The sequence below is a fragment of the Pteropus alecto genome, unplaced genomic scaffold (genome assembly GCF_000325575.1).
Source record: "Pteropus alecto unplaced genomic scaffold, ASM32557v1 scaffold400, whole genome shotgun sequence".
NCBI lineage: Eukaryota > Metazoa > Chordata > Mammalia > Chiroptera > Pteropodidae > Pteropus > Pteropus alecto.
The window spans coordinates 342,565-370,120 of record NW_006430045.1 but is presented as its reverse complement, the minus strand read 5'-3'; the positions used below and the strand labels follow the sequence as shown (position 1 = coordinate 370,120).

Genomic DNA, 27,556 nt, shown 5'->3' with positions numbered 1-27,556 from the left:
ATAAATCTAGTAACCACCTGACAGTATACATAGTTATTACAGTGTTATTGTCTATATTCTCTATGCTGTACTTTACATTCCTGTGACTATTTTGTAACTACCAATTTGTACTTCTTAATCCCTTCACCTTTTTCATCCAGCCCCCTAATCCTCCTTCTATCTGGCAACCATCAGTTTGTTTTCTGCATCTATGAGTTTGTTTCTGTTTTGATTGTTCACTTTGGTTTTTAGAGTCCACATATAAATTAAATTATATGGTATTTGTCTTTCTCTGTCTGACTTATTTCACTTAGCATAATACTCTCTAGGTCCATTCATGTAGTCTCAAGTGGCAAGATCTCATTCTTTTTATGGTTGAGTAATATTCCATTGTATATATGTACCACTTCTTTATCCATTTTGTTCTTTCTTAAGATTTTTTGGATATGTAGGGTGTTTTGTAGTTTTATATACATTTTAGAATTAGTTCTAGTTCTGAGAAGAATACCATTGGTATTTTAACACAAATTGCATTAAATCTGTATGTTGCTTTCGCTAGTAAGGATAGTTTAACAATATCAATCCTTCCAATCCATGAATATGGTATATCCTTCTATTTATTCATATCTTCTTCAATGTCTTTCTTCAATGTCTTATAGTTTTCATAGCACAGGTCTTTCACCTCTTTGGTTAAATTTATTCTTAGGTATTTTAGGCTTTTCGATGCAATTGTAAATGGGATTGTTTTCTTAATTTCTCCTGATTAGTCATTATTGGTGTATAGAAACACAACAGATTTCTGTATAGTGATTGTATATCATGCAACTTCACTAAATTAATTTATTCTAATAGTTTTTTGGTTGAATCTTTAGGATTTTCTATATATAATATCATGTCATCTGCAAATAATGAGAGTTTCGCTTCTTCCTTGATGATTTGGTAGCTAGGACTTCCAATACTATGTTGGATTTGTTGGCATATAATTGCTCATAGTATTCTTTAATGATTCTTTGTATTTCTGTGGTATTGGCTATAAATTTTTCTTTTCATTTATGATATTATTTATTCAGGATCTCTTAGGTAAGCATTGTGAATGAAAGGGCAGAGGAAGGACAGTTAGGTCCCCCTTCCCACCAAAGCTAAGTCCCGATGAGGGAGTGCTGAGGGTGGTGAGGAAGGTAGTCAGGGAGGTTACAGTCAGAGGTTATCTCTCCCCTTGCCCTTTTCTAGCTGACTCGTGAGTACATAAGCCATAGTCACCACCCTCTTACCTGGAATATGCAGGGCAGCCTTTTCTATAGGTAGCAAGAAGTGGGGGAGAGGGGATAATAGGCACCACTGTTCCCTCAGTACTATGGAAACTCCAGAGGGGTTAGATGGCCAGAAGTGAGGTAGGGGTTGTGGTGTGGGTATATGAACACACTGGCACACCTCAGGTCTGACTGTTCCCAGGGGCTGAGTTTAAACCTGAAAGAGATGTGGCCCCTTACAGGAGATCAGAAACAGGCATGTTTCTTGAGAGGTCCCTACTCCACCGTTAATGCCTTGCTTAATTCTCAGGAATTGATTGTGCAATGGATGGGTGAGGAGAGGAGGTTCAGTCTCCCCACCCAGAGTCTGGGCCTACAGGGTAGCCTCTAGATCCCAGGGGCCTGGAGGAGCCTGGAGATGAGGGAGGAGCCAGGGGCTGGGCATAACCTTTTCCTGAGGCTCTAAGGATGATTTATATAAAGGTTTCTCAAGGTCATACTTGGGCAATCAGTTCAAAGTAAGTAGTTCAGTGGATGGGGATGTTATGTGTACCAAGAGCACAGCAGTGGCCTATTAGGGAAGGTGGATGAGGTCTGACCCAATGTAAATATTTTTATTGAAAAAGAAATGGAAGGAATAGAAACCAAAGCCACTTTTGTTACTGATCTATAGGATTTTATTTACTTGGATTGAGGATAGGACTGGGGAAGGGGTTGGCCTTGACCCTACTCATGGAGCTTATTTTTTCAGCAAAAACTCCTGTGATCTTTCTTCTGGGAAGGTTGAGATAAGCACACCAATAACTAGAAGGGAGTATGTCCTGTGGACAAGTCCTGTAAGAATCTGGAAGACTGAGAGAGCTTCCTGAAAGATGAGAGATTTGAGAAGAATGGTGGAGAAGGTGTTAAAGGAGAGGGGTTAGCAAGAGGCAAGTGCCTAGGGGAGAGAGGGCTTGAGAAGGCACAATGAAAGGGGGTGGTGGTAGAACTGGGACTTGAAGGAAGTTCAGGGAGCTCAGAAGAGCCACTTCGGATATGTTAGGAAGAGTCACTGAAGAATATGGGCTATGAGTATAGACTCAGGAGCCATGCTGCCTGGGTTTGAACATCAGCATTGCCATTCAGTACCTGTGTGACTCTAGGGCAGGTCATTTAACATTTCTGTGCTGCAGTTTCCTCATCTGTCAAGTTGGGGTAATGATAAAGCCTTTGTCATTGGCTTGTTGTTAAGGTTAAGTGAGCTCCTACATATAAAGTGTTTAGGATAAAATCGGGCATAAAGCAGTTCCTGTTAATATAAAATCTTCCTCCCCAAGACGCAACCCTTGAAACAAGGATTCAAGTGCAAATAGTGCATTTGGGAGGTGGTCCCAGGAAACATGGGTAGGGGAGTGGGAAGGTGGGATAGGGAAGGCAGGCAGTCAATAAAAGGTATGTTATCAAGTGAGTTTACCATTGTGGGTTAATGGAGATTAGTCCCTCTGAGAACCCCTGAAAGTGGTGCAGAACATGAACATCAGAGTAATCTCAGAGTGGGAAGCAAGAGAGCCGGGGTATTTACACATCCATTCCATGCAGTCACAGGTTGAAGGCTGCTTTTGGGAGGGCCTTAGTTCTCTGGCATTTTCAGCTTTCTGTGCACAGGTGGATCATAACACAGAGAAAACCTCAAGCAAAGAGACAGAGATGCTGCTATTGGAAGACAGCGGCACTCTCCAATGTTAAGGTCCAAAGGGGTTGAGTGGGGCAAGGATAGACCCACTAGGAAAATAAACAGCCTCTGTGAGTAATGAGGAATCCTCAGCTAGTCTGTGAACCAGGCCAGTCAGCCTAGTTTCCAAAACTGGGGTTTGATCTGGAAATGGTAGTCAGCTCTGAAGTTGCCATGGGAGGCTGAGGGTGGCAGATCCTAGGATGTCAGTTAAGTCCCTGTGTACGAAAAGTAGACTGCCAAATGGAGACTACATCACCGTGGCCCCACCTGTCTTATCTGCTAGCTACTTTTCCTATGAAATTTTCGGTTGCAAGGTGCTGAACTTCCCATGGGAGTGGTAAGGCATCCTGAGAAGCCATCGCATTATCATTTCCTTTTCTTAACCTGTGAGTAGGGGATGAGTTGCAGAATAAAATGTGTTGATTTATTTTCTTTGAAAGTAGACATTAGAAGCCTTGAATTGATGAGAAAAAATTTAGACAAGAGGTAAGAAGCTGGCAAGAGTGGAAGGTCTGTCATTTTAAGCATTATTTATCTCTTTCCTCCCATTTGGAGCGAAAACACAGGTTGCATTTGCCATGCTTTTTAATGATGCAAAAAATGGACAAGTCACAGTCATGTTCACCAATTTTGGGGGTCTCCTGAAATCTAATTGGGATTGTAGAGAGGGGAAGAAAGACCTGGTATCTTCAGGCCCATAGGCTCTCAGGTCATGGTCCTTCCACATTGGACTGGGCCTCATGGAGACTGGAACAATGGACCAGCTCTGGTGACCCACTGTTTTCCTGTTCAGGCTGATTTTCCATTATGTAATGTGGTGCTCCCATGGGTAGTTTCCCATTAGAGTTGACCTCCTCTTGCACACTGCTTGTCTCCTCAAATCCATTTTTTCCCTATATAGTGTTAGAGTTCAAGCTGTATACATGGTAGACAAACTAAAAACCACATTTCCCAGCCTCCCATAAAATCAAGTTTTTGCCAACGAAATATGAGTGGAAGAGTTGGGTGAATTTTCATGTCATTACTTGCCTTTGTTTCTTCTTTCATTCCACTTCCTTGGGACTGGAACACAGACTTGATGGAGACCTGTTTCAATCATCTAGAGAAGGACAGTTCTCAGTGGTATGGCGGAGCCACAGATGGAAGGAACTTGGGTCCTGAATGATACAGATGAGCAACTCTGCCCTGCCAGCCAAGGTCGACCTTGCCATATCTATTGTCTGCTTACACTGAGGCTTTTATTTAAGAGAGAAATAAATGTTTATCTTATTTAAGTCACGGTGTTTTGGGTTCTTTTTGTTATAGCAGTTTAGGTTATATCTTGATAAACATATGTCCCTGGGTGTTGCCTTTGGCTCTGATGTTGATTTCTGGCTAAGTATATTAGTTAGATACAGGTTTGGCTGCTAAAACAAGGCTAGAATAACAGGTTTGGCTCAAATGATCTGAACATAAGTTGTCTGGGGCGGTTATAATTGCCTTATGGATTTGGGGAGCAGGGCTTCTTTAATTTTGTTGCTTTGTCATTATAAACATGTGATCTCCACCTTGTGGTCTAGGGTGGCATTCCAGCCAGTGGAAAGGGGAGAAGAAAAATTGAGGAGCACACCCCTTTTCTTAAGAGCATACTCTATGGACTCAGTGAAAAACTTGGGAGTTTTATTACTTAAGGAGGTAGAGAGAATGGGTTCTGACACACTCTACCAAGTTTATGTAACTCAACAAATATTGGGAGAAACTCATAAAAGAAAGGCCTTTTTTTAAAAAAGGCAGTTATTAGATATGAATCAGGCAGATTTATTAGTCTATTTGAGTGTCCAAAACAAAATATTACAGACTAGGTAGCTTAAACAACAGAAATTTCTTTCTCATGGTTCTGGAGGCTGTGAAGTCCAAGATCAGGGCGCCAGCATGGTTGGTTTCTGGTGAGAGGTCTTTTCTTGGCTTGCAGATGGCCATTCTCACATGGCCTTTCCTCTGTGACACACAAGGGTAGCAGGGAGATATGCGGGGGTGTTGGGGCGGGGGGAGGCAGGAGCGGGGAGAGAGAAAGAGAGAGAGAGGATCAGGATCCACCCTTATGAACTTGTGTAACCTTAATTACCTCTTAATGGGCTTGAGAATCTCCAAATACAGTCACATTGTGGATTAGGGCTTCATGTCTAAATTTTGGTGGGACGCAATTCAGTCCTTATCAGTGGCTTGAAGAGGCACCTAAAATTCATTGGTTTAAGAATTCAGTCAGGTGAGGATATATTATGCCCTGGTAACAAACAAACCCCAAATCTTGGTTACCACAGCAGTTTGCAAAATGTGACCATAAATCTCCTTTTCTGGAGTGCATGCCTCTTTGCAATGTGACTTTACCACTCCTACCAACAAGAGGTAAATTTTTCCCCATCTTTAAATCTGGGTTGGCCTTGTAATTTGCTGTGACCAAAAGAACATGGTGGAAGTGATGTTATGTGACTTCTGAGGATAACCCTCAAGGGACCATGCTGTTCATGCATAGGATCTCTTGGAATGCTGTCCTGAGACTGCCATATAATGAGGAGTTAGGGATAGAAGACCATGGGAGTGTGAGCCCCAGCTGTCCCGCTGTTCTCACTAAACTGAGCCCTCAGGTGACTGCAGCTGCATAAGTGAGCCTGGGCAAGGCCAACAGAAGAACCACCTGGTCAACCCACAAAAATCACGAGAAAGAATAAGTCATTTTCTTAAGTCCCTAAATGTTGAGTGGTATTTTCTTCCTTTGGCAGTGGTAAATGCAGTGGATTACAACAAAAGTTTATTTTTTTGCTCACATTACATATCTGCTGAGGGTCAGCAGGGGTTCTGTTTTTCATGTCACCCAGGGATCTAGGCTGCTGGAGCAGCCACCGTCTCGAACATTGCCATACATAAATTCCTGCATTGCCTCATAAAGCTGCAACCTAGAAGTGATACATGTCACTCATATCCATGTTTCAATGGCCAAAGCAAGTGGTAAGGAAGTTCAATCCCACTGTGTGACTAAAAGGCCAGAATATTTGTGAACTTCTCTAATACCCATCACCTTTAAGGTAGTTTATTTCTCTTGTAACAATTGAAGTAGCGGGACAGTGCTGGTATTACACCAACATAGTGTCAGAGACCTAGGCTCCACTGTCTGTTTGCTCTGTCATCCCAGGATATTGCTCTTGAATCGCCATCAGATTTATAATACAGTCCGTAGGAGGGGGAGGGTATATTCCCCTTTTATTTTAGCTATATAACTTGAAAGTTATACACATCAGTTCTACTTACATCTTATTAGCCAGAACCATGTCACTTGGTCACCAGCTGCAAAGGAAGCTGGGAAATGTAGTTTTTAGCTGGATGACTATATGGCCTGCTATACATCTCTTAATGGGAGAACAGGTACTGGGTTCAGGGGAGGAACCAGCAGCTCTGCCACAGCAGCAGCTTTGGGACTCCCCAAACCAAGAGTGTCACATTCTTCTTGCATTCACTCAGGCCTGTCCAAGGGGGAACCCCCCCCCACTTTGTATATGCATGTTTCTGAGGAGTTATTTGTAAATCAAAAGAATTTTCACAAACTTAATGGATCACTTGAGAGATGTTTCATCTTCATTTTTGATTGATCTTATTTATTTACATTTCAGATTGTTTGACAAAGTATTAAAGAGACTTCTGTGAGATGAGGAGGCTAACACATCAGCTCAGAGTTTCTTTGCTTCCTGCATTTCATACAAATGCAGGTTGTAATTTAAAGGAACATCCAAATCCCAAAATACTTTTATTCCTTTGCGTAACCAATCCCCAGTTTATTTGTTTTATAAGTTGGGGATTTTATCTACTGGACTTTCTGTAAAATGTTCTAAATATTTTCCCAGTCTCCAAGACTAAGTGTTGATTTCATTTTTATCCCTAGATTCTCTCTGGGGAAGTGCTTCAGAAAAGAAAAAGATTATGACTACACCTGTGTATCAAGAAGTTCTAAGAAAATTAGTCTCAATCTCTTGGAGCTCTATGTTTGAGAAAACAATACTATCCCAGGCTCTCTGAAGTAAAACCCACTTGGCAAAACCCAAAAGAAAACTGAACTTTACTTAAATAAATGGTTTTGCAATATCTTGGATGGTTTGTGGGTTTGTGTGCTTTAGATTAGTCATGCAAGACTGTGTATGCATTTGTGCGTGTCCACGTGTGTGAGGAGGATGGAGGTTGGGAGCAGTACGCAAAGGCTGTGGTGAAGATCAATTGACTCGATTGATATATTGGGATTAGGAAGACAAGGCACAGGTTTCACCCCGTCAGCTCAGTTCCCAATCTGTGACTGTTTTTTTTTTTTCCCCAGCAAGAGACCGTCCCCTTTGCCACTCCCGTTTTCCTTCTCTGGCAGCAAATGAAGTAACTGCTGAGCCAGCTCTGGTTTTCGGGAAGTCAGATGATCTTTTCCCTCTTCCTACTCTCTGGCTCTCCCTGCCCCAAGGTGGATACCATGGACCCACTAATGGCTCTTCTTTGCCTGCTGTCCCTGTACCCAGGTAGGAGCAAGGGTGGGAGGATGTGGGGGTCCTGTGGGTGAGGTTGGTGCTACCCAGGTTGAGTTTCCAAGGGTAAAACGGATAGTCCCTTGTGCTTTCCTCTTCTCATCTGTGCCTTCCTTCTTTTCTGCATTTCTGTGTTGTGTCCCCATGCCCACAGGCTTGGCTGCAGCCGCTCCCTCCTGCCCTCAGAACGTGAAAATCTCAGGTGGCAATTTCACCCTCAGCCACGGTTGGGCCCCTGGGAGTGTCCTCATCTACTCTTGTCCCCTGGGTCATTATCCATCCCCAGCGTCTCGGCTGTGCTTGAGCAACGGACAGTGGCAGACCCTACGATCTACCCGGTTGACAAAGGCAGTCTGCAAACGTAAGGCTCTCGAAGGGTCTTGTTCAGGGAACCCTGCCAGCAGCCACCTCAGAATTGCTATTCAAGAGTTGCTCAGGGTGGGACTTAACATGACTAGATGGTCTGGGTGGGACAGCAAAGCTGCTTTTTCATAGGGCTTTGAAAATAATGGGAAAATGTCGCCTTCCCCATAGCAAGACATTGAAGGCAGGCTTTGATGGAGATTGTGGGGTGCTAAAGCCAGGGATATTTTTAAAAAACAGTTGACTGCACAGTAATGGCCATTTAGAGAAGATACTAGATGATCCTGGAGTCCCCTGTTGTGCTAGGCGTTACCTCTTTAGTTACCCACTTATGGAACATCTGAGGACACCAAGGGAGGTCCTAGGGTGGCCATGCTCCTCAAGGGGCTGAAAGAAGTGGCTTTTTATCAATCTGTTAGGCTGAACTAATAGCGTGAAAATGCCAGTGCTCAACCAATTGCCAAAAGCAGCAATTTTATGTGCATCAACCTAATATATAGACAGCCAGTTGGCTGGCCCCATGCATCCAAGCTGAATATCACCCACTGGATGCCCAGTTCAGGGGTTATTCATCCATCCCTATATTCCTATCCCTTCTCTCCCTCCAGCTGTTCGCTGTCCAGCACCTGTTTCTTTTGAGAATGGCATGTATACCCCACGGCTGGGGTCCCACCCTGTGGGCGGCAATCTGAGCTTCGAGTGTGATGATGGCTTCACACTGCGGGGCTCGTCTGTGCGGCGGTGTCGCCCCAATGGCATGTGGGATGGGGAGACGGCCGTGTGTGACAATGGCGGTGAGTGCCCTGACTGATGGCTGCATGGGGACTGGGGACTTCCAGGAACCCTGGAGCCAGATGTGTGTCCAGGGATCCTCTGTGGGGACAGCAGCCTGGTATTTCTAGTGCCAAAATAATATTCCTGGATTTTGGTAAATCGAGATCTACAGGTCACACATCACCTGCTTCAGGGAACCAGGCCTGAGGTAATCGATTCTAAACTTCAGACCCAACATAAAGCCTCCATGCACTGTCTACCTTTTCCAAATGCTTCAAAGCTAGATTGATATTCAGGCCCCACAGGATTGCAGGGACGGAGGGTATGCTGAGAGAAAATCAAGTATTGTGCTTAAGTGTCTTCCTTTTTGAGCCAGTTTGGGTTCCAAGCCTGGCTCTGACATTGACTTTGGGTAGGTTATCTTACCTCTCTGTGCCTCAGTTTCTGCATTTGTAAAATGGGAATAGTAAGGGTGCCTATTGCATGGGGTTGTCATGTGGATTAAATGAGTTGATATTAGTAAGCATCTAGAACATCCTTTGGAATCTGATAAGCACCACATACACTATAAACTATTCTGCTATGTAGTTCCATTATATGAATATATTAAAATTTATTTATGTATTTTCCTGTTGATGGGCATTTGGGTTCTTTCCGGTTTTGTCTATTATGAATAAAGCTCAATTACGTTCCTGTACGCGACTTTGGTGCACTCGTGCACTTGTTTCTCTTGAGCATATTATCTAGGAGTAGAATTACTGGGTCCCGGTTGGCATATGTTTAGTTTTAGTGGAGGCTGGCAAGCAGTTTCACCGATGACACTCTAGTAATATAAAAGAGTTCCGGTGGACTCATCCTCTCTGACACTTGGAATTACCCATCTTTTTAGTTTTAGCCATTCTGGTGAGTGTGTAGTGATGACTCATTGTGGTTTAGAAAATGCCAGTGTCTTCTGTGGAGGTGGGCTCCTCAGCTGGCATCTTTCCTGGAGTGCTGGGATGGATGCATGTTGAGTCCCTGGGCTGGGACTGGGATGCTTTAGCTGGCAACCGAGGCCACTGAGCTCTAAACATTTGGCCCTCCTTAAGGTTTTTCTATCCACACACCTTGGGAAGCATGGTTGTGGGGTCTCCCAAGAGGGAGGCCAAGGGGCCTACAGAGGCTCTGAGGGGCTGGAGAGGAGGAAGAACTGGAGGGAGAGGACGGGTAAGCAGGGCAAGAGGTCAAAGAGGCAGGTTCCTGCTCACTTCCATCTTCCTTTGTCCATGTGCAGCCAGCCATTGCTCCAACCCGGGCATTTCGGTGGGCTCAGTGAGGACAGGGTCCCGATTTGGCCTTGGAGACAAGGTGAGCTACCGCTGCTCCTCGAATCTGGTGCTGACGGGGTCTGCAGAGCGGGAGTGCCAGAGCAATGGGGTCTGGAGTGGAACGGAGCCCATCTGCCGCCGTGAGTAGCTGCCCTGACCCTCATGAGACTCCTGGGCACTCCCCATCCCTCACCAGGTCCTGGCTGACCCCAGTGGCTCTTCCCACAGAGCCCTACTCTTACGACTTTCCTGAGGATGTGGCCCCCGCCCTAGGCACCTCCTTGTCTCACCTACTTGGAGCCACCAATCCCACTCAGAAGAAGAATGGTGAGCATTTGAAGAGTGGGCAGCAGGGTGCTGAGGAGGCTTTCCAGGCTCAGCTTCTGGTGAACTCAGCATTGCCGAGCTTACTGGAGGGGAAGCAGGGCGGTCCTCTTGATAAGAGAGAAGGTAGGAGGCAGAAATCTGAATCCTCCTCTTCCACCTTCCTTTCAGAAAATGTGGGCCGAAAAATCCAAATCCAGCGCTCTGGTCACCTGAACCTCTACCTGCTCCTGGATGCTTCTCAGAGTGTAGCAGAAGATGACTTTCGCGTCTTCAAGGAGAGCGCCATCCTCATGGTGGACAGGGTCAGGAAATGGGAGCCTGGGCACCGAGGAGGCTTTCCTGTACACACTGTCTCTCTCTGTTTCCTTCTCTTCCTCAGAACTCCACTCACAGTCCAGCTCTTTCAAGAAGTCTTCTCAGATTATATGCATGTAATGAAGGAATCATGGATTCAATTTATGGGATCATATTTTTAATTCCACAAACATTGTTGGAGCACTATTATTTGTCAGACACTGTGCTGGGTGCTGGGTGCTGGGTGCTGGGGGATACCAAAGATAAATAAGACTGAAGTCCTAGTTTCTAGGAATTCATCATCTAGAACAATGGTCTTCACAGAGAGGTACACAAAATAATCCACTGAGGTATGGCAGAAAAATACTGCTATCCTTGTTGAATAATTTTAATTTAAAATTAAATTAATAACTTTATATGTAATAATTTAAAAACATTTAAATATTTTGTATATGTTTATAGTGACACACTTTATAAATAAGAACATACTTTATAAGCATATATACCTATATAAGGGTAAGTGCTTGAAATGTCCTTACCGACCAGATGCATGAGCGGAAGAGTATGGAATCCGCTGGTTTAGATTTTTTGCCTACATTTTGCTTGGTAATTATGCTTTTCACAGTAGTTTACATAGGTATATGTTTTTCCTCCCAGCTACATTTTAAAGAGGGCACTTTTTGTGCTCCTTAGAGTCTCTCTTAGGACTTAAAGTTAAGTAACTTACTAAATCGTGAGGCTGCAAAATGCAACAGTTGGAGAAGTGCCTCTGAGTTGCACTGACAGGTTCCAACCATCTCTTACCAGCGGTGTGATCTGGGGCAAGGTAACAAAGCCTCAGTTTCCTCATCTATAAAATAGGGACCATCATGCCCTCCTCACAAAGTTGCTGTGAAGATTAAATGAGGAGCGAGCCTATCAAAGAGAGTAGATGGTCAACAAATGTCAGTTCCCGGAGTTGTTCCAAGCAGCAGTTTCTTAGTGAGTGTCCATGGACCTTGCCTTTGTCAGTTCAGGTTCTCTACCTCCTCTAGGGCCCTTTATTTGCTCTCTTACTAGTTCCCCCTTCAGTTTCAGGGCTCCTCACACTGCCTCTCACTTGCCCTTCACAGATCTTTAGTTTTGAGATCAATGTTAGTGTCGCCATCATCACCTTTGCATCAAAGCCCAAAATCATCATGTCCGTCCTGCATGACAGCTCCCGGGATGTGACCGAAGTGATCGACCGTCTGGACAACATCAACTATAAAGGTACAGGTGTCATCAGATGAAAGTGATAGGAAAGGGAGGGGATGAGCTCTCTTGCCAACAGATTCTGGACAAGTTAGACAGAGAGGCCTCTTGGTGGCATTCAAGTCCCTGGGCTCTGGGGCTCTGGTTCTTCCGGTCTCCAAGCCAGGCTAATGGTGGAGGAGTTCCAGCTCCCACCAACTCCTGGCTTACTCTAAGTGCTGCATGTCCAGTGCAGGTAGGTCTCTGACTCCTTCATGATGCCAGAACCACAAGGTCTGGTTTTCGTGGCTCAGCACCGTAGTCTCCCCATGTCATAGAAACTACCTGGGGAGTGGGTAGCAAATGCTAACACAACCCAAAGTTCTTTGCAAACCCCATCTTTGAATCTGGGGACTTTGGAGTGGCCTAAGATTGGGATTATGCAATGAACACTTCTAAGAGGAATGGCTTTTAAAGCCTCAGGAGACGATGATGCCAAATCTCTATCTAGATACCCAAGGTCTGAGTTTGTCAAACCAGTTGATAATTTCATTTCCACTGGCTGGGGGAAGTAGAGTGATTCCCTTCTCTTAGGTGGCAGGTGGAAAGTTTCTAAGAGATTCCTTCCTCTTCGCATATCCCAGACCATGAAAATGGAACCGGAACTAACACCTATGAGGCCCTAAATAGTGTCTATATCATGATGAATAACCAAATGCAACGCCTCGGTATGAAAACGGCTGCCTGGCTGGAAATCCGACACGCCATCATTCTTCTGACAGATGGTGGGTGTCACTGTCTTTGTGAGTGAGGCTGGGACAGTGGAAGGAGGGCCAAGATGGAATCAGAAGTCCTGTATTCTGGTTCTCCTTCTGCCAGTTTGGGCCTCAAATTCTTATTTATAAAGTAGAAATAGTGTTTAAAAACTAGATATAGTGTTGAAAGTCATAACAGTAATGATGACGACAATGATGATAATGATAGCTGCTCTCCGTTCCTTACACAATTTTTATGGAGAGAAATTTAAGTAGTTTGTGTAAAAGTATTTCGTGATTATAAATGTTAGTTATTGTCACTACCCAGAACTGTCAACTAGAGTGAGCTGGGGGGTGGGGGGGGAGTGGCGTGGCTCTGGAGCAGTGAAGTCAAGGAGCAGATGGAAGGGTGCACTATGTAGTGGATCTGAGCTCTGTCATTGATGTCTTGATTTTGTCCACATTACATCACCCCTCAGAACTCAGTTTTCTTGTCTGTAAAATGAGGATACCCACGCTTTCTGCTGTTTCATGAAAATTAAATGAAACAAAGTAAATGAAGCTCCTGGCCCAGCATTCTCTAGAATACAGAGAATTTTAGTAAATAATGTATCTTAAAACTTGGGTAGAAAGTATAGGTGTTGAGACTGCCAGGATGTGGGGAATCCTGATATATCCACCCAGAGGAAAAATTTTTTTCTCTCCCTGTTCTAGGGAAGTCCAATATGGGGGGCTCTCCCAAGCCAGCAATTGACAGTATCAAAGAGATCTTGAACATCAACCAGAAGAGGAATGACTATCTGGGTGAGCATCTGCCCCTGCTCCCATCTGTGCTGCCCCTGCACGAGGCACAAAGCCTGCAACCAGGGGTTCCAGCATCTTGGCTTTCTTTTTAGCAAGACACACCACCCCAGGTTGTATGAAGGCAGCCAAATGTCACTTTGAAGAGTCTGGAGTCAAACCACCTACGGTTTCAACTGTGGTTTCATCTTTCATTGGCTGTGGCCGTGGCTGTTTCTTCACTTGGGAGAGTAGGATAGTCCTAGGCCCTATGTCTTAGACTGATAGGAGCAGATGCTCAGACGTTGCCTGGCACAGAGAAACACAGTGTGTGTTAGTGGCTGCCATCCTTAATATCATCATCATTATTCACCATTTAATGTTCCAGGAACCTCTCCAGGAAGCAAAGGCCTGCATTGCTTGTGGGGACTGTCCCTGTTAGTTCCCCTTTTAGCAGTACAAATAACTAACTAAGGCTTTGGCAGTTGCAGACTCTAAAAGAACAATTCCTCAGGTTCAGACTGAATACAAATTGCACTGACCTTTGACCACAAAACAATTTCAAAGAGAAGTGCTCCAGATAAGGAAGGGCATCTGGTTTGGAACCCCCAAGTTTCACTTGCCCTTTGGCTCCTCTCTTTTCTGTTCCACCCTGCTCCTCCTGCCTGTCAGGGAAAAGCAGATTCTTCTGTAAAATTCTGGCCTAAGGAAGGCAAAACTCAAACTCCATTACCTAACTCTTTAGCATAACTGGGCCATCATTAAATTCTTAAAAACTTTATTAGAAAGAAGCGGGAACTGAAGAAAACTTGTGAGGCATGACAATTGCCCAGCTCCCATTGGAACTGCTCCCTCCTGGCCAGTGCTAGATTGCTTTCTGAGGGAATACTTCTCTCACAGTCTGTCTGAGTATCTTACCCCTTACCCACAACACAGGGCCCTCTGGGAGCAAAAAAGGGCCACAAAATCTCATGCCAAGGGTGGAAGAAGACCAGACTCTGTAGGCCACCATAGACTGGCACCCACATTCACTCAGAGGCTGTGCCTGGATGGTTGTGTGGGCTCAGGAGACATGGGAAGAGATGTCTCCAGGCCCCTCTCCCAGAGCCTACATTTTACAGAAGAAGACCAGATCTGAAGTTTTGCCTCCATGCTACGTTCATGAGTTCTTTTTTATTCGTTTAGTCATTTAAAATGTCCCGAGAGCCTTTCTTAGGCTCGGTACCATTCGAAAGGTACAGCTGCGAACAGACAAAAATGCTTCCTTGCCTACGGCCATGACACCCTGAACATGCTCAATCTCATCTGATCTCGGAAGCTTAGCAGGGTCGGGCCTGGTTAGTACTTGGATAGGAGACCACCTAGGAATATCAGGTGCTGTAGGCATCAAAAAAAAAAAAAAATGCCTCCTTGCATGGGGATGTCATCCTGGAGGGGGCAAAGTGTTAGTTTGCTATGGCTGATACAATAAATTATGCAAACTTGGGTGACTTAAAGCAACAGAGATTCCTTCTGTCATGTTCAGGAGGCTAGAAGTCCAATATCAAGGTGTCAACAGGGCCATGCTTCCTCTGGAGGCTCTAGGGAAGAAGCCTTCCTTGCCTCTTCCAGCTTCTGGTGGCTCCAAGGCATTCCTTGGCTTGTAGAAGAATAACCCAGTCTCTGCCTCTGTCTTCACATCCCCTTCTTCCTTCAGTGCATCTCTTTGTCATCACATAGCATTCATGGCATTCTCCCTATGAGTTTGTGTCCAAATTCCCCTCTTCTTATAAGGACACTGGGCATCAGATCAGGGACCGCCCTAACCCAGTATGAACTCATCTTAACTTGGTTACATCCACAAAGACTCTACTTCCAAATAAGATCATGTTCACAGGTACCGAGGGATAGAACTTGAACATAATCCTTTTGGGAGACACTGTAGGCATTAAACAAGATAAATAAGGAATCCACGGTAAATAGTGACACATGCTTAGGTATAAAATGAAGCAGGCATGAAATGGAAGTGTCTGGGGCATTAAATTTTTAGACAACAAGGCCAGGGAAGACTCACCGAGATAGTGACATTTGAGTCAAGACTTAAAAAGATAAGAAAATGAGCCAAGTGTGAAATCTATGGGAGGAGCGAACCAGGCAGAAGTTCAGCTTTTGCAAAAGGCCTGAGGTGGGAGTGTGCCTCCAAATCTGAGGAAGTTCAAGAAGTCTGTGTGGCTGGAATAGAGTGAAGGGTGAAGAGTGGTAGGAAATGAAGTCCTATAGGTATTGGGGGGCGGGGGTAGGGAGTAGGTCCAGCTCATGTAGAGCTTTGTAGAACACAGTGAGTTCTAAATTACAGCTTCCTGTCTCACGGGGTAGCCCCCAAGCCACAAGATTCTGGTGATTTCTCCCTCCCCATCAGACATATACGCCATCGGGGTGGGCAAGCTGGAGGTGGATTGGAGAGAACTGAATGAGCTGGGGTCCAAGAAGGATGGTGAGAGGCATGCTTTCATTCTGCAGGACACAAAGGCTCTGTACGAGGTCTTTGAGCACATGCTGGGTGAGTGAGTTTCGTTCACCCTCTCCAGAGTGGGGAGGGCAAGGGATCCAGGTTGGGAACCTGCTCATGGTGCCCCTCACCTGCTTCCTTCCCCATCTGCTCCTCATGCCCACAGATGTCTCCCAGCTCATAGATACCATATGTGGGGTGGGAAACGTGTCAGCTAATGCTTCTGCCCAGGAGAGGACACCTTGGCATGTCACTATCAAGGTACCAGGAAGGAGGGGTGGGGCTCGGATCCCAGAGGTGAAAGCAGCCATGGGCCGGAGACATAGCAGTCCCTGAAGACTTTCTGTTCCCTTGCAGCCCAAGAGCCACGAGACCTGCCGGGGGGCCCTCATCTCGGACCAATGGGTCTTGACAGCTGCTCATTGCTTCCGCCATGCCGATGAGGACCGTTCCCTGTGGCGGGTCAATGTGGGTAAGGCAGGGCCACCTCCAGATTCCTGACCCCGCGGTCAGAGCTCCCACTCCTGTCCCTAGCATCTGGCTCCTTTAAGAGCTCTGGCCCAACCAATTCTGCCGTACTATTCCCAGGGGATCCCAACTCCCAGTGGGGCAAAGAATTCCAAATCGAGAAGGCGGTGATCTCCTCGGAGTTCAATGTCTTTGCCAAGAAGCAACAGGGAATCCTGGAATTCTATGGTGACGACATTGCCCTGCTGAAGCTGGCCCAGAAAGTGAAGATGTCCACTCATGCCAGGTGCTGGCATCTGGGATGGGAGGGCATCCTCTGGGGAGCCCTGGAGAACAGGCACTAAGGTCAGGTCTGTGTGGCCCACACCCTTGTCCCCAGGCCCATCTGTCTTCCCTGCACAGTGGGGGCCAATCTGGCTCTGCGGAGACCCCCAGGCAGCACCTGCCGAGAGCACGGTGAGTGCTGGGGCTTCAGGTGTGTGAAGAGCTGGGACCAGGGCTTGGGGGTGACAATATGGGCTGTGCTGCAGTCCCCAAATCAGGAGTCTGGATGCTGGGTAAAGGGACTAACCTCCCCTCTCCTTGACTGCAGAGAACGAACTTCTGGATAAACTGAGTGTTCCTGCTCATTTTGTGGCCTTGAATGGGGACAAACTGAACATTAACCTCAAGACAGGGACTGAGGTGAGGGACTCAGGTCCGGGATGCTATGGGGAGATGGGGTTTCTCTGGGGCATCTCCCAGACTGTTTCTCTGCCTCCTCCAGCTCTCGCTGCTTTCTCCATCTGACCCTGAGTCGCCTCTCCTCCCAGCCCTAGCTGGACTACCAGGTGTCCCCTGGGCCTGCTCATTCCATTCTTCTCGCCTGTTCTACCCCTACTACAGTGGACAAGCTGTATTAAGGTCGTCTCCCAAGACAAAAAAACGTTCCCCAACTTAACAGATGTCAAAGAGGTGGTGACCGACCAGTTCCTATGCAGTGGGACCAAGGAGGATGACAACCCCTGCAAGGGTGAGTGCCTCCTACCTGTCTTCCACCCCAGAAACTGGATTCCTGAGGGAAGGCCACCTGTGGTCAGCATGCATGCCTGGATGCTTGTGCACTGCCCCAATGACAGGGGAGCAGGGCAAGAGTCAAAATGACAATATCTTGTCCCTTCTTTCTGCAGGAGAATCTGGAGGAGCAGTTTTCCTTGAGCGGAGATTCAGGTTTTTTCAGGTGAGGAGAGAAAGGGAAAAGCTCGCAGAACTGGGGTTATAGGATCTTGGCCTTGCGGGGAGGATAAGGGAGGTCTTTGAAGGAACCAGGGAGGTTGGGGCTTGGAGCTGGGGCTGTGGCAGACTCCTATTCCACCCTGTAAAATTCTGGCCTAAGGAAGGCAAAACTCAAACTCCATTACCTAACCCATTCTCTCCTTCTTCCAGGTGGGCCTGGTGAGCTGGGGTCTCTACAACCCCTGTGGCAGCTCTGATAAAAACTCCCGCAAGAGAGCCCCCAGGGGCAAGGTGCCGGAACCACGAGATTTCCACATCAATCTCTTCCGCCTGCAGCCCTGGCTGAGGCAGCACCTGGAGGGAGTCCTGAACTTTTTGCCCCTCTAATCATGCCCACTGACCCCTTTGCTGTCCTGCGGGAACTGCTATCTCTCCCATGTCCTACTTCTGAATCTCTGTCCTCCTACCCCATGACCCATCCTCACTCTTCGCCCTGCAGCATAAGTCAGGCCTCTGGGGTCCCAAGGCAGTGCTCAGCCCACCCTTGGCTTTACATGACTCACTCTCCTTTCACTTTCACGTGGAATTTCCCAGTTATGAAATTAATAAAAATTAATGATTTCTACATCTGTCTGTGCCTCTGCCGGGGGGTGGGGTAGGGAAGGCAGGAATGATTCCAGGAACCGCAGAAGGCAGGTCAGAGACCCTGCTGGACAAACAGTGGCTGGACTCTGCTCCATAACAGAGTCAGCAGGGGAGTGAGCTGGGGTCTTATTTCTGGTCCCTAAGGGGGTGGTCTGGGCTTGTTGGGGAGGAACTGGGGTAGAGAGGAGGTGCTGAAATGAAGAGTCCTGGACCTTGGGCAGCAAAGGGTGGAGCTTGTGTAGTTTCTATTTCCTTGTTTCCTTGACTGGCAGCTCAGTGCCCCCCCCCCTCCGCCCCCCTTGGACATTCCGGAAAGTGATGTGGGTAGGGCGGGCGGGTTGAGCTGCAGGTGCCAGCACACAGATTGCATAAAAGGTTGGAGGTTGTGGGGGGCAGGGGAAGGGAGTGCGACCAGGCTCAGGTCTGGAATTTCAGCTTAGACATTGAGTCAAGCAGACATGCAGCACAAGCCGCAGAAGGCCATCCCGCCTTCAGCCTCAGCTTCTCTCCTGCCTTCTGTCTCCTTGGGGCGCAATCTCAGCCTCCGACTTTGTCTGGTACCCTTGGTCCTGGGCCTCTTGTCTAGAGGTAAGCCAGGGTCACCACCCCTCCTCCTTCTGCCCCCAGCATCCTTCCTTGGCCTTGTCAGGCCCCGCTTTATCAGCCTGTCTCTTTAGGTGGGAGCACGACACCATTGCCGGAAGCCAGGCCCCAAGGATTTTGCTCTCTAGAGGGAATAGAGATTAAAGGTGGCTCCTTCCGGCTCCTCAAGGAGGGCCAGGCACTGGAGTATGTGTGTCCCTCTGGCTTCTACCCATACCCTGTGCAGGCTCGTATCTGCAGATCCACAGGGTCCTGGAGCACCCTGCAGACCAAGGACCAAAAGATTGTCAAGAAGGCAGAATGCAGAGGTTGGAGGACAATGAGGGTGGGCATGGGCCAGCAGAGGGTTGGAGCAGGTGGCAACCAAGATCCAGACTAGGATGAGATTAGAGTGTTTTGAGACTGTAGGTAGGCTGACAAGTTGGGTTGAGCAAGTGTAGGAGCTGTTTGGAGTTGGAGGTGGGAAGGAGGGAGGAGGAAGGAGGAAGGAGAGCTAATCTTTACTAAGTATTTACCCAGTACCAGGCAGCCTTGGCAGTTAACAGAAGATCCAGGAATGGGGAGGGAGGAGCAGTGAGACTCTCCATGGGTTGAGGGACCCTCCAGGGGCTGAAAGGTAGACGCTGCTGCTGTGGGACTAAGAAGGCACTGTTCCTCAGTGACAGGGACCCTGAGACCAGGAGGGATACCCTAAAGTGCAGCCCTTCCCTCTCAGTAACTTGTACTTGTCCCTCTCCCCCAAAGCAATCCACTGCCCAAGACCACAGGACTTTGAGAATGGGGAGTACTGGCCCCGGGCCCCCTACTACAATCTGAGTGATGAGATCTCTTTCCACTGCTATGATGGTTACACACTCCGGGGCTCTGTCAATCGCACCTGTCAAGTGACTGGTCGGTGGGATGGGCAAACGGCCATCTGCGACAATGGAGGTGAGAAGCATCGCCTCCCCCCCATCATGGTAGCCTCTCCCTGACCGTGCTGCAGCCTGTGCTCTACCTTGCCCTCTGGACCTCCGACTTTGGCTCTCACCTCCATGTCTCATGCCTCTGCAGCGGGGTACTGCCCCAACCCAGGCATCCCCATTGGCACAAGGAAGGTGGGCAACCAATACCGCCTTGAAGACAGTGTCACCTACTACTGCAGCCGGGGGCTCACCCTGCGTGGCTCCCAGCGGCGAACATGCCAGGAAGGTGGCTCTTGGAGTGGAACGGAGCCTTCTTGCCAAGGTGACCCTTGACCCATGCCCTCTGGTCAGATCCTGCTCTTCTAGCCTCATATCCCCACAACTGTCTTCTCCCCCTTTCCTGACCCAGTTCCTTCCACTTCTAAACCTCCCTGTAGAATTTCCTCACTTCTGAGCCCCTCTCACCCCAGAAACTCACCATCTCCTCTCTCCGGTCACGGTGTCCCTGACCTTCCCAGACATATGACCTGATCTCTGACCTCTCCCAGACTCCTTTATGTACGATACCCCTGAAGAGGTGGCCGAAGCCTTCCTGTCTTCCCTGACAGAGACTATAGAAGGAGTCGATGCTGAAGATGGGCACAGCCCAGGTTTGAAGGCAGAGTGGGAGGTGGGGTAGGGAATTGGAGGAGGATGGAGAAGGGGCAGGAGAACCATGCATGCTGAAGCCTGAGTGTCTCTGGTGGCACCCAGGGGAGCAACAGAAGAGGAAGATCGTCCTGGACCCCTCGGGCTCCATGAACATATACCTGGTGCTGGATGGATCAGACAGCGTTGGGGCGCACAACTTTACAGGGGCCAAGAATTGTCTCAGAGACTTCATTGAGAAGGTGGAGCTTCCTCCCTCTGAATGTGGGGACCCTGAATGGCCCTCACTGCCTTGCCAGGACTAGCTTCTTGGTGTTCCCAGCCTCTCTGAGCTATAGGGTTCCAGAAAATCTCTAGGTCCTAAGCTATCCTCCTCCTTTACTTGAAGCAGTTTCTTGACCTTTAACCCAGACTCCCCTACAAACCTCAGGTGACCTGTCAGCCCTTGAGTGCCTTACTATGACCTCTCTTATCCCAGCAAAGCTGCTGAATTCTCCCAACTATAGTATTCTACTTGCAATGCCATGACTCTTTGCTCCTCTCAGGTGGCAAGTTATGGGGTGAAGCCAAAATATGGTCTAGTGACATATGCCACAGACACCAACATTTTGATCAGAGTGTCTGATGCAGAGAGCAGCAATGCAGACTGGGTCACAGAGAAGCTCAACAAAATCAGCTATGAAGGTCAGGAGTCAGAAAAGCAAATGGTGGGCGGGAATAGTGGGAGGTTCACTTTGGGGTCAGAGAGGTCAGAAGGTCCAGGGGTGTTGTGTGAGACCATGTAGGGGGGCAGGGAGGGCCACTTTGTAGTCTTTGGTTAGACAGCAGGGTCACTGGGGAATGGAGGTTAGTGGAAACCTGTTAGGGGTTGAGAGGGTCACTTTGTGGTCAAAGGGAAGTCAGTGAGGGTAACAATAACTAAAAAAGTTGAGAGATGTGGGATCTCAGTTGCTGATAGGCCCCTTGAGTTCGAGGATGGCTTGGAAGACTAGGCGAGGTGACAATCTCTTCCCTTTCCACAGATCACAAGTTGAAGACAGGGACTAATACCAAGAAGGCCCTCCAGGCAGTGTACAGCATGATGGGCTGGGAAGGGAACAACCGCCCTGAAAGCTGGAACCGTACCCGCCATGTCATCATTCTCATGACTGATGGTCAGAGGGCCCTTTCTCCTACCTGACTCCCCACGCTTCATACCAGTGTGTGGCCCTTAAGTCCACGTGACACTAGATTCCCGGTTGGGCCTCTGAGCAGCAAGTATGCTTGAGGTCCCAACCATGTTGATCTTTCCTGTGACACTTTACAAGGAGGGACACTTTTCCTTAAAGCTCTCTGTGATCTGTCACTTCCATTCCCTCCCCTACCTGCTTACCCAGCCAAGCATATCACTACTTCCAGCCAATTTATGTTCCTTGACCCTCTTCCTTCCTTGACTCCCACCCTCAAGGTCCTTGTCTCTTCTGCAGGCTTGCACAACATGGGCGGGGACCCAGTCCCTGTCATTCATGATATCCGGGCCTTGCTGGACATTGGTAGAGATCGCAAAAACCCAAGGGAAGATTATCTGGGTGAGTCTTATTGCCCAGAACCCAGTATCCTGCTTTCTTAGCCCTTGCCTCCCCCTACCCACCCCCGAGTCTGTATCCTCACTCTCCCTTTTTTTTCCTCTCAGACGTCTATGTGTTTGGGGTTGGGCCTCTTGTGAACCAAGAGAACATCAATGCTTTGGCTTCCAAGAAAGATAAAGAGAACCATGTGTTCAAAGTCAAGGACATGGAAGACCTGGAGAATGTTTTCTTCCAAATGCTTGGTAGGAAGATATCAGAAGGGTACAAGATGGTCAGGAAACTTAGCTCTCCCTAGGCCTCCCCCAAATTCACTCATCCTTTCTATCTTCCTAAAGCCCTGGCAGTCTGGAAGGCCTTTCTCATTCTTCCTCTCTACCTTAGTGCCATTCTTGCTTCCTGGCAGTGTCCACTTTCTGATCTTAGAATCACAGAGCTCCAAATGACATTCGAGCTCTTTCTCAAGTCCCGTGTTTTACAGATGTGGAAATTGAGGCCAATACAGTCAAGGGACAGCAAGCTAGCAAGAGTTGGGCCTGAAGTCATCCAGGTCTCCGATCTTAGTCTCAAATTTTTCACTGAACCAGTGATTCCTTGCCCTTGGCCTAAGGAACCAAATGCCCCTCCCTGCCCTTTTCTCCTTATGGGCCTTGGCTTTCCGTGGACATGTAGGTGTCCCTCCCCCAAAGCCCCTGCCATCTGGAAGTGTCCCAGCTTTCAGCACATTCTCCTTTCTTGCCAGATGAAACCCGGACTCTGGGTCTCTGTGGCATGGTTTGGGAGCACAGGGACGGTTCTGATTATCACAAGCAACCATGGCAGGTCAAGATCTCAGTCACTGTAAGCACAACATTCTGGTGGTAGGGACTTGTGGGAGGTGAGGTCAGGGTAAAATGGGGGTAAGAAAAAGGGCAAAACGCCCATATTAGATTGTGGTGTTTGTAAGAGTTGAGCTTCCTCCCTCTGCTGTTCTGTTCCCAGCGCCCTTCGAAGGGACATGAGAACTGCATGGGGGCTGTGGTGTCTGAGTACTTTGTGCTGACAGCAGCACACTGTTTCACGGTGGATGACCAGAAACACTCAATCAAGGTCAGCATGGGTAAGGATGATGTAACAAATCAATTCGGAGCTCCAGCCTTGTCCTCCGCAGAACACTACCCACTTGCTCAAGAGCCCAGTCTACCCTTCCTCAACATAGCCCCCTCTTCTGCACCCCGGACCAGTTAGGGATGGGGAAGACTTAGAGTTAGGGATGACATGGAGCCAGAAGTAGGAAACTGCCCACAGAGAAGTGGGTGGTCCAGAGGTATCCATTTACTTCCTATCTCAGGAGGGATGAAGCAGGAATTGGAGATAGAAGAAGTCCTATTTCACCCCAAGTACAACATCAATGGGAAAAAAGAAAAAGGAATTCCTGAATTTTATGACTATGATGTGGCCCTCATCAAGCTCAAGAAAAAACTGACATATAGCGAGACTGTCAGGTGAGATATCTGGCTCCCTGAGAAAAGGCTGGGAAAGGTAGGGTTGAAGGATTGGGGTAGATCCAGAGTTTGCCATCTCTGAGTTTCCCCATCTCTCCTTAACAGACCCATCTGTCTCCCCTGCACTGAGGGAACAAATCAAGCTTTGAGGCTTCCACGATCCACCACTTGCCAGCAACAGAGTAAGACATATTCAGGCAGCGGAGTACTAGGGTGAGATTGCAAGACAACTAGGGCGTGAGAGGGAGCTGCAAAAGATGATGCCCAGTAAGGAATCTAGCTCATAGGAAGGGAGGGGTTGAGGAATATTTGCTGAGTGACAACAATGGAGAGATGGGGAAAGGGAGAATGCTGAAATGACCCAAGCTGTCCGTTTGTCCAGTGGAAGAGCTGCTCCCTGCAAAGGATATCAAAGCTCTGTTTGTATCTGAGTTAACCAAGGACAGGAAGAAGATGCTGGCTCGGAAGGAGGTCTACATCAAGAATGGGGATAAGGTAAGGAATGTAGGATCCTAAAGTGGTCCTCTAAGCCCCGATTCTTCCTAAGCATCACCTTTCTCCTCCATGCTTCTTACATCACCTACAGAAAGCTGGATGTGAGAGAGATGCTCAAAAGGCTCCAGGCTATGAGAAAGTCAAGGACATCTCCGAGGTGGTCACCCCCAGGTTTCTTTGCACTGGAGGGGTGACTCCCTATGCTGACCCCAACACCTGCAAAGGTGAGAGAAGGCTCTTTGGTTGTGCTACAAGTTCTTAAGGCCCAAAAGCCTTTTACCCATCAGCCTCTCCTTCCCTGTAGGCGATTCTGGTGGCCCTCTGATTATTCACAAGAGAAGTCGCTTTATTCAAGTGAGTTTCCACTTTCTCATCTGTGGGTAGATGCCAAGTGGTCAGCAGCGGGCCAAAAACAGGAAAGCTCAATGCATGTGGCTCAAAAGGGGAGGGAAGAACCTGCCTCACCTTGGGACTATTCCTTGAATTGACTGGTTCAGGACCACGTGTCTGGCCAGGACTGAGCTGTGTCTCTAGCCTAATTCTTCGAGGTCACTGCAAATACGACTGGAAGTAGTTGTGTTTCCTGGGAAGGAATTCTACCAAATGATCCATGGCACCCACTCCCCTTCTCCAGGTTGGTGTGATCAGCTGGGGTGTAGTGGATGTCTGCAAAGACCACGGGCGGCGGCAACAGGTACCTGCTCATGCCCGAGACTTTCATATCAACCTCTTCCAAGTACTGCCCTGGCTCAAGGAGAAACTCCAAGATGAGAACCTGGATTTTCTATAAGGGGTTTACTGCTGGAAAGGGGCATGAAATCAAATTAAAACAGCTGCAACAATACCTGTGTTCAAGATCCTTTTGGGGTAATGGAGTGGGGAATGTGCACTGGCCATGTTGTTACAAATGAGATAAAATCTAATAGCCGTTTTTAAAGGCTCAATCCCAATCCCAAATGCTGAAAAACCAGAGGCTGAGGGAGATGTGTGAGCTTCCACCTCAGTGTTTTACTGAGACCACCGTTGGGGCAGATGAGGCACATGAAATCCAGCTCCACTCCCTAAAAACCATCCACAAGGTTTTCCTTGTAGACGTCATCACTGTAGACAATCTGGGTCCTCTTGTCCCGGTGGCAACCCTTAGGGCTGTTCTGGACGGCTATGGAGGGAAGACAGAATTAGTTAAGACCCGAAGGAGAACACTGGTGAGACCCCAGGCCGAGTCTACCTCACTCCCAGCTTCTGGCTCTTGAGAGCCCAATTTTTTTGCTGCCCTCTGGTGGCTGGGATGGTCTGTCTCCCTTTAGCCCCCTTAGGCCAGAGGCTGCCAAACCATCACCACTGCAAGGAGCGGTTTGCTGTTATCTTGGCAAATGCGGATAATGAATGTTTTGTTATTGTTCAGACATGTGAATGGTGCTAACCTACTACTTTTAGTCAGTACATGAAAAATTAAAAATTAGAAAACCTCTGTAGCTCTTTGTTGACATGCTGATCTTTTCTGAGTCCTTCACCTGGAAGGCCACTTGTGCTCTGAATCCCTTATTCTGCCCACTCCTTTGCCAGAAAAATCTATTTCAGATAAAGCGGATTATTCACACTGAGAAATGCTACTTGCGTCATCAGGAGAACTCCTTTCAGGGGTAGCTTCGGCCCTGAGCAGCCTCCCTTGAGTCTTGAGCTTTCTTTTCCCTTTCCTCTCTATCCCCAGTGTGTCCCTCTCTGTACCTCATCTCCAAGAATTCCATCTCTGCCACTCTGGGGCTAGAGTGAATCCCTTAACACCAGCTCCCACTCTCTGGGATCTTTGTACCCTGACACAGCTTATCATGCCCTCCTTCTCAAAGTTGCTGTCCCTCAGCTTCAAAGGCCCAGGCCCCTCTGGTGCTGCTCCCAGCCATCTGACCCCTCCTGCTTTCTCTTTTGCTGCATCAACTTCAACCTAACATGTCAGGAGAGCTGGGATGTGTGGGGGAGGAGGAACACAGCTCTGCTTCCTATTATATTCCCTGAATATTCCTCAAATCCAGTCTTGGGTCATTTTTTCTCCAAATTCGGCTTCCCTTGGTGATACTATCATTTTGCAACCACCGTGATACAGATGACTAATCTGTATTTTTCATTTCTCGTGTCACACCTGAGTTCCCAATCCCTATTACAAATGCTTATTTCATAAAACCAATTACACTACATCTCAAAGTGAACAAGGCCACATGAGATGCTCATATTTCTCACAAACCTCATACACTTCCACTTTCATCCCTGTTCCAGTTATTAGAACTTTTTCTCAATCTTTTTTCTCTCCTATTTCTTTTGCTTCCAACTGACAAGAAAGCCTGACCATTCTCCTTTCCATTCCCACAGCCTCCACACAAATCCAGACCTCTATCATCTTTTGGGAACTCAGGGACATGCAGGGGGACAAAAAGAATGGGTGTGAGGTGGGGGACAGGATGAGGGAGGAAGAATTTCATTCTTACCAAGGGAGCCCCAGACAGACTTGCCAGTGGCGGCATCCAGCATGGGCTGTTTGCGCGCAATGCTGACTTTGAGCTGCACGGACTCCACCTGGGTCCCGTTGAGCTGGGGCAGAAGAGGGGAGAGGGTAGAGGATGGGAGGAAACATTACAGACAAACCAAAGGAGACTTTCCATGAGTTGCTGAGAATATAATGTTTTCTGTGTAATTAGGGAGAGGCTTTCTGTCGAGGAAATGATTTCCTCCTGGTTCCCAGGATTTTAAAGAGAAAACATGAGGATGGCAGGAGGGATAGGAAGAACAGATATGGGAAGTCCCAACCTCAGCAACAGCCTGATCTGCTGACTCCATCTTTTCATAGGTGACGAAGGCACAGCTGGGATGAAAAAAAAACAGGGTCAGCAGAGCATTTATGGGATGTTCTGGACCCAACCAAACCCAGTGCTCATAGGCCCCTGGAGACAGGTTGGCTTCTTCCCCGAGGCCTCACACCCAGGTCTTCCCAGGACTTATCATTTTGCTCCAATGTAATCCTTACTTTCTGGGTGGGTCCATGGAGAGATCAATGATGTTTCCAAATGGAGAGAAGGCCCCACGGAGGAGGGTAGGTGTCATGTCTTCTCCATACACATAGAGAGTATTCCCCTTCCGAGGGGCCCGGCGTTCAGGGAATGAATCCGACCCTGTGGGGATCACAAGATGGAGCCTGTCTCAACCTCTACTTTAAGAGTCCACTTTAGTTGGAGCCATCTAAATCTTTCCTATCTGAGGTCACTTTCCCCACCAGCCAAGCTAACTCACTACGGAAAGGGCCCTCTCGGTCTCGATCCCGGTCCCGCTCCCGATCACGGTCTCTATCCCGCTCCCGGTCTCGATCTCTGTCTCGATCCCGTTCCCGATCTCTGTCTCGATCCCGTTCCCGATCTCGGTCTCTGTCCCGGTTCCGTTCACGACTGCGGTCCCGGCTGCGGCTTCTGGGAGGGGAGACTGAGGAGCGGGCACCACCACGTTCTTCATAGCCCCAGTCAAAGCTTCGAGGGGGGACATCGCCAGCCCCGGGGCCCTCTGCCTCATCCCCATCTGGCCCCAGTTCCCGAAGCCGATCACTGGAAGACACAAAGCTAGGGGGAGGAAGACAGTGAGAATCAAAGGGGGCCTTTACCTTGTCTTTCCAGACCCTGTGGAGACTCAACACTCTCTCCCTCTGCAGCCCCAGCTCCTTCCACTTCAGCCCAGACCGCTCAAGGACCCATGCAATCACCCTTCTCCACC

At 48.0% G+C, this 27,556-nt stretch overlaps 3 protein-coding genes and 1 pseudogene across 5 annotated transcripts in view; 3 read left to right on the top strand and 1 right to left on the bottom strand.

The window, feature by feature from the left end:
* Nucleotides 1-7,174: 7,174 nt before the first annotated feature.
* On the top strand, nucleotides 7,175-18,086 carry C2 (complement C2). Its single transcript, XM_006904676.3, has 18 exons — nucleotides 7,175-7,472; nucleotides 7,633-7,839; nucleotides 8,450-8,635; nucleotides 9,889-10,062; nucleotides 10,151-10,249; nucleotides 10,418-10,551; nucleotides 11,656-11,794; nucleotides 12,400-12,540; nucleotides 13,225-13,314; nucleotides 15,689-15,829; nucleotides 15,945-16,039; nucleotides 16,136-16,250; nucleotides 16,367-16,532; nucleotides 16,626-16,702; nucleotides 16,839-16,930; nucleotides 17,132-17,258; nucleotides 17,416-17,465; nucleotides 17,672-18,086. Exons 1-18 carry the CDS (start codon nucleotides 7,373-7,375, stop codon nucleotides 17,846-17,848), a joined length of 2,310 nt encoding a protein of 769 aa, XP_006904738.2. The 5' UTR covers nucleotides 7,175-7,372; the 3' UTR covers nucleotides 17,849-18,086.
* Nucleotides 14,558-14,676, top strand: LOC112478905 (annotated as a pseudogene).
* Nucleotides 18,087-18,423: 337 nt separating the features above from the next.
* CFB (complement factor B) lies at nucleotides 18,424-24,625 on the top strand. Its single transcript, XM_006904628.3, has 18 exons — nucleotides 18,424-18,694; nucleotides 18,784-19,017; nucleotides 19,454-19,639; nucleotides 19,763-19,936; nucleotides 20,163-20,264; nucleotides 20,368-20,504; nucleotides 20,808-20,946; nucleotides 21,285-21,416; nucleotides 21,729-21,830; nucleotides 21,935-22,072; nucleotides 22,570-22,667; nucleotides 22,809-22,926; nucleotides 23,158-23,311; nucleotides 23,417-23,493; nucleotides 23,694-23,806; nucleotides 23,898-24,030; nucleotides 24,111-24,160; nucleotides 24,441-24,625. The coding sequence occupies exons 1-18, from the start codon at nucleotides 18,565-18,567 to the stop codon at nucleotides 24,594-24,596; spliced, it is 2,373 nt and encodes a 790-aa protein (XP_006904690.1). The 5' UTR covers nucleotides 18,424-18,564; the 3' UTR covers nucleotides 24,597-24,625.
* NELFE (negative elongation factor complex member E) overlaps nucleotides 24,132-27,556 on the bottom strand; it is a 7,297-nt gene continuing 3,872 nt past the window's right edge. For 2 of the 3 annotated variants that reach the window (XM_015588925.2, XM_015588929.2), the window contains exons 7-11: nucleotides 27,086-27,405; nucleotides 26,823-26,967; nucleotides 26,606-26,660; nucleotides 26,287-26,389; nucleotides 24,795-24,965 (exon numbers count right to left, since the gene is read on the bottom strand). In XM_015588925.2, the coding sequence (XP_015444411.1) occupies nucleotides 24,868-24,965; nucleotides 26,287-26,389; nucleotides 26,606-26,660; nucleotides 26,823-26,967; nucleotides 27,086-27,405 (721 nt within the window). In that variant the 3' untranslated portion in view covers nucleotides 24,795-24,867. Of the gene's footprint in view, nucleotides 24,966-26,286; nucleotides 26,390-26,605; nucleotides 26,661-26,822; nucleotides 26,968-27,085; nucleotides 27,406-27,556 lie in introns of all 3 variants that reach the window. The other variant, XM_006904629.3, reaches the window with a different exon arrangement.